Source organism: Lucilia sericata, unplaced genomic scaffold (genome assembly GCF_015586225.1).
Source record: "Lucilia sericata isolate MDLA Ls3-8-SP2 unplaced genomic scaffold, ASM1558622v1 Contig000231F_arrow, whole genome shotgun sequence".
NCBI classification, from domain to species: domain Eukaryota; kingdom Metazoa; phylum Arthropoda; class Insecta; order Diptera; family Calliphoridae; genus Lucilia; species Lucilia sericata.
Window position 1 is genome coordinate 21,298 of NW_023994258.1, and position 1,390 is coordinate 22,687.

At 38.2% G+C, this 1,390-nt stretch overlaps 1 protein-coding gene across 1 annotated transcript; it reads right to left on the bottom strand.

Moving 5' to 3' along the window:
- Positions 1 to 256: 256 nt before the first annotated feature.
- Positions 257 to 1,054, bottom strand: LOC119602429 (fork head domain transcription factor slp1-like). The gene has a single exon (XM_037953942.1). It carries the CDS (start codon positions 1,052 to 1,054, stop codon positions 257 to 259), a length of 798 nt encoding a protein of 265 aa, XP_037809870.1.
- Positions 1,055 to 1,390: the final 336 nt, after the last annotated feature.

Genomic DNA, 1,390 nt, shown 5'->3' on the forward strand with positions numbered 1-1,390 from the left:
ATATACGATTTTATTTATATTTATTTACTTAAATCTAAAGATATTTACATAAAATTTAGAATTTTTACAAAAGTATTATTTTTAAATTAGCGCGTTCTACGCATACAAAGTCTTTGGAATAAATACGAAAAATTCTATTAAATTTCTCACTGAAATTCTATGTCAAACATTTAAAAGATCACTAAGTGATATCCTTTTGAAGAACTTCGAGCAAGTTGCAACAGAACTGTTACATAAGAGCCGCCCTCTAGAGGAATTACATGGGAATGCCTCCCTGTTGAATAAGATATTGTTGATGATAGTGCAACTGTTGCATTTGTTGTCTTTGTTGATGATGATGATAGTTAGACCAGGCAGCTTGTTGTTCCCTTTGACTTTGTAGCAGAGCAGTTTGTTGAGCCATTCTAATTTCTTCGGGAGTGGGGAAGTAGACGGCATTTGGGGTATAGTGATGAGCATAGGCCATGGCATTTGACATGGTTTGATGATAGGGATGATGACCATAAGCAGCGCCGTAGTGTAATGAAGCTTTAGAGCGTATGGCACCAGTACCGAAAGAACGATTTATCATGGCATTATTACTGCGTCTTAGGCGGCCAGTGGTTTCACCAATAGTTAAATCTTCGGCGGAGGGATCCAAAGCCCAGTAGTGGCCACGGCCGGGATCATCTAGAGCACGGGGAACTCTGACAAAACAAGGATTCAAGCTGAGATTGTGGCGTATGGAATTTTGCCATACACTCTTATTTTTTTGATAGTAGGCAAAATTCTCAGCTATCCATTCGCAAATGCCACTGAGAGTTAAACGTTTCTCAGGACTGCTTCTAATGGCCATAACAATTAAGGCACTGTAGGTGTAGGCTGGCTTAGCATCCGGTGATTTGCTGCTGGTCGAAGAAGAATCATCACTTGATAATTCCTCTGATGTTTGTGATACCGAAGGACTGATGGGAGCACTGGGTATATAAGAGTTGGTTTCTGTTGCCTCCAAACAGGTCTTAGTATCCGACAATAAAGAGCGTATGGAGAAGTTTGATTGGAATACAGGAGCCATTGTTTTAAAATTATTTTATTTTAATTTTCTTCAAATATATATATAAAAATTTATTTTAGTGTAATAGCTGTGTGTGTGTGTGTGTTCGCTGTGATTGCTGAGTTGAGACTGATGACATTTCTCGGCGACACTTTAGTTTAAATACTAAAACTCGTTCGCTTGCTTTCGACAAAAGCCCCTGAACAAATCCTTAAAATTTACAAATGTTTTTAATCAACGGATATAGCATTTTAATTCGATGATTTGTTTAACATTTTCCAAATCTCCTGCTCGATGTGTGTGCGCGTACAAGAACGCTGCTACTGGATTACTGAATCCACGTTTAACTCTTGATGT

Coding starts and splice junctions, on each gene's coding strand:
- LOC119602429 (XM_037953942.1), bottom strand. CDS start 1,054: ATGGCTCCTGTATTCCAATCAAACTTCTCCATACGCTCTTTATTGTCG.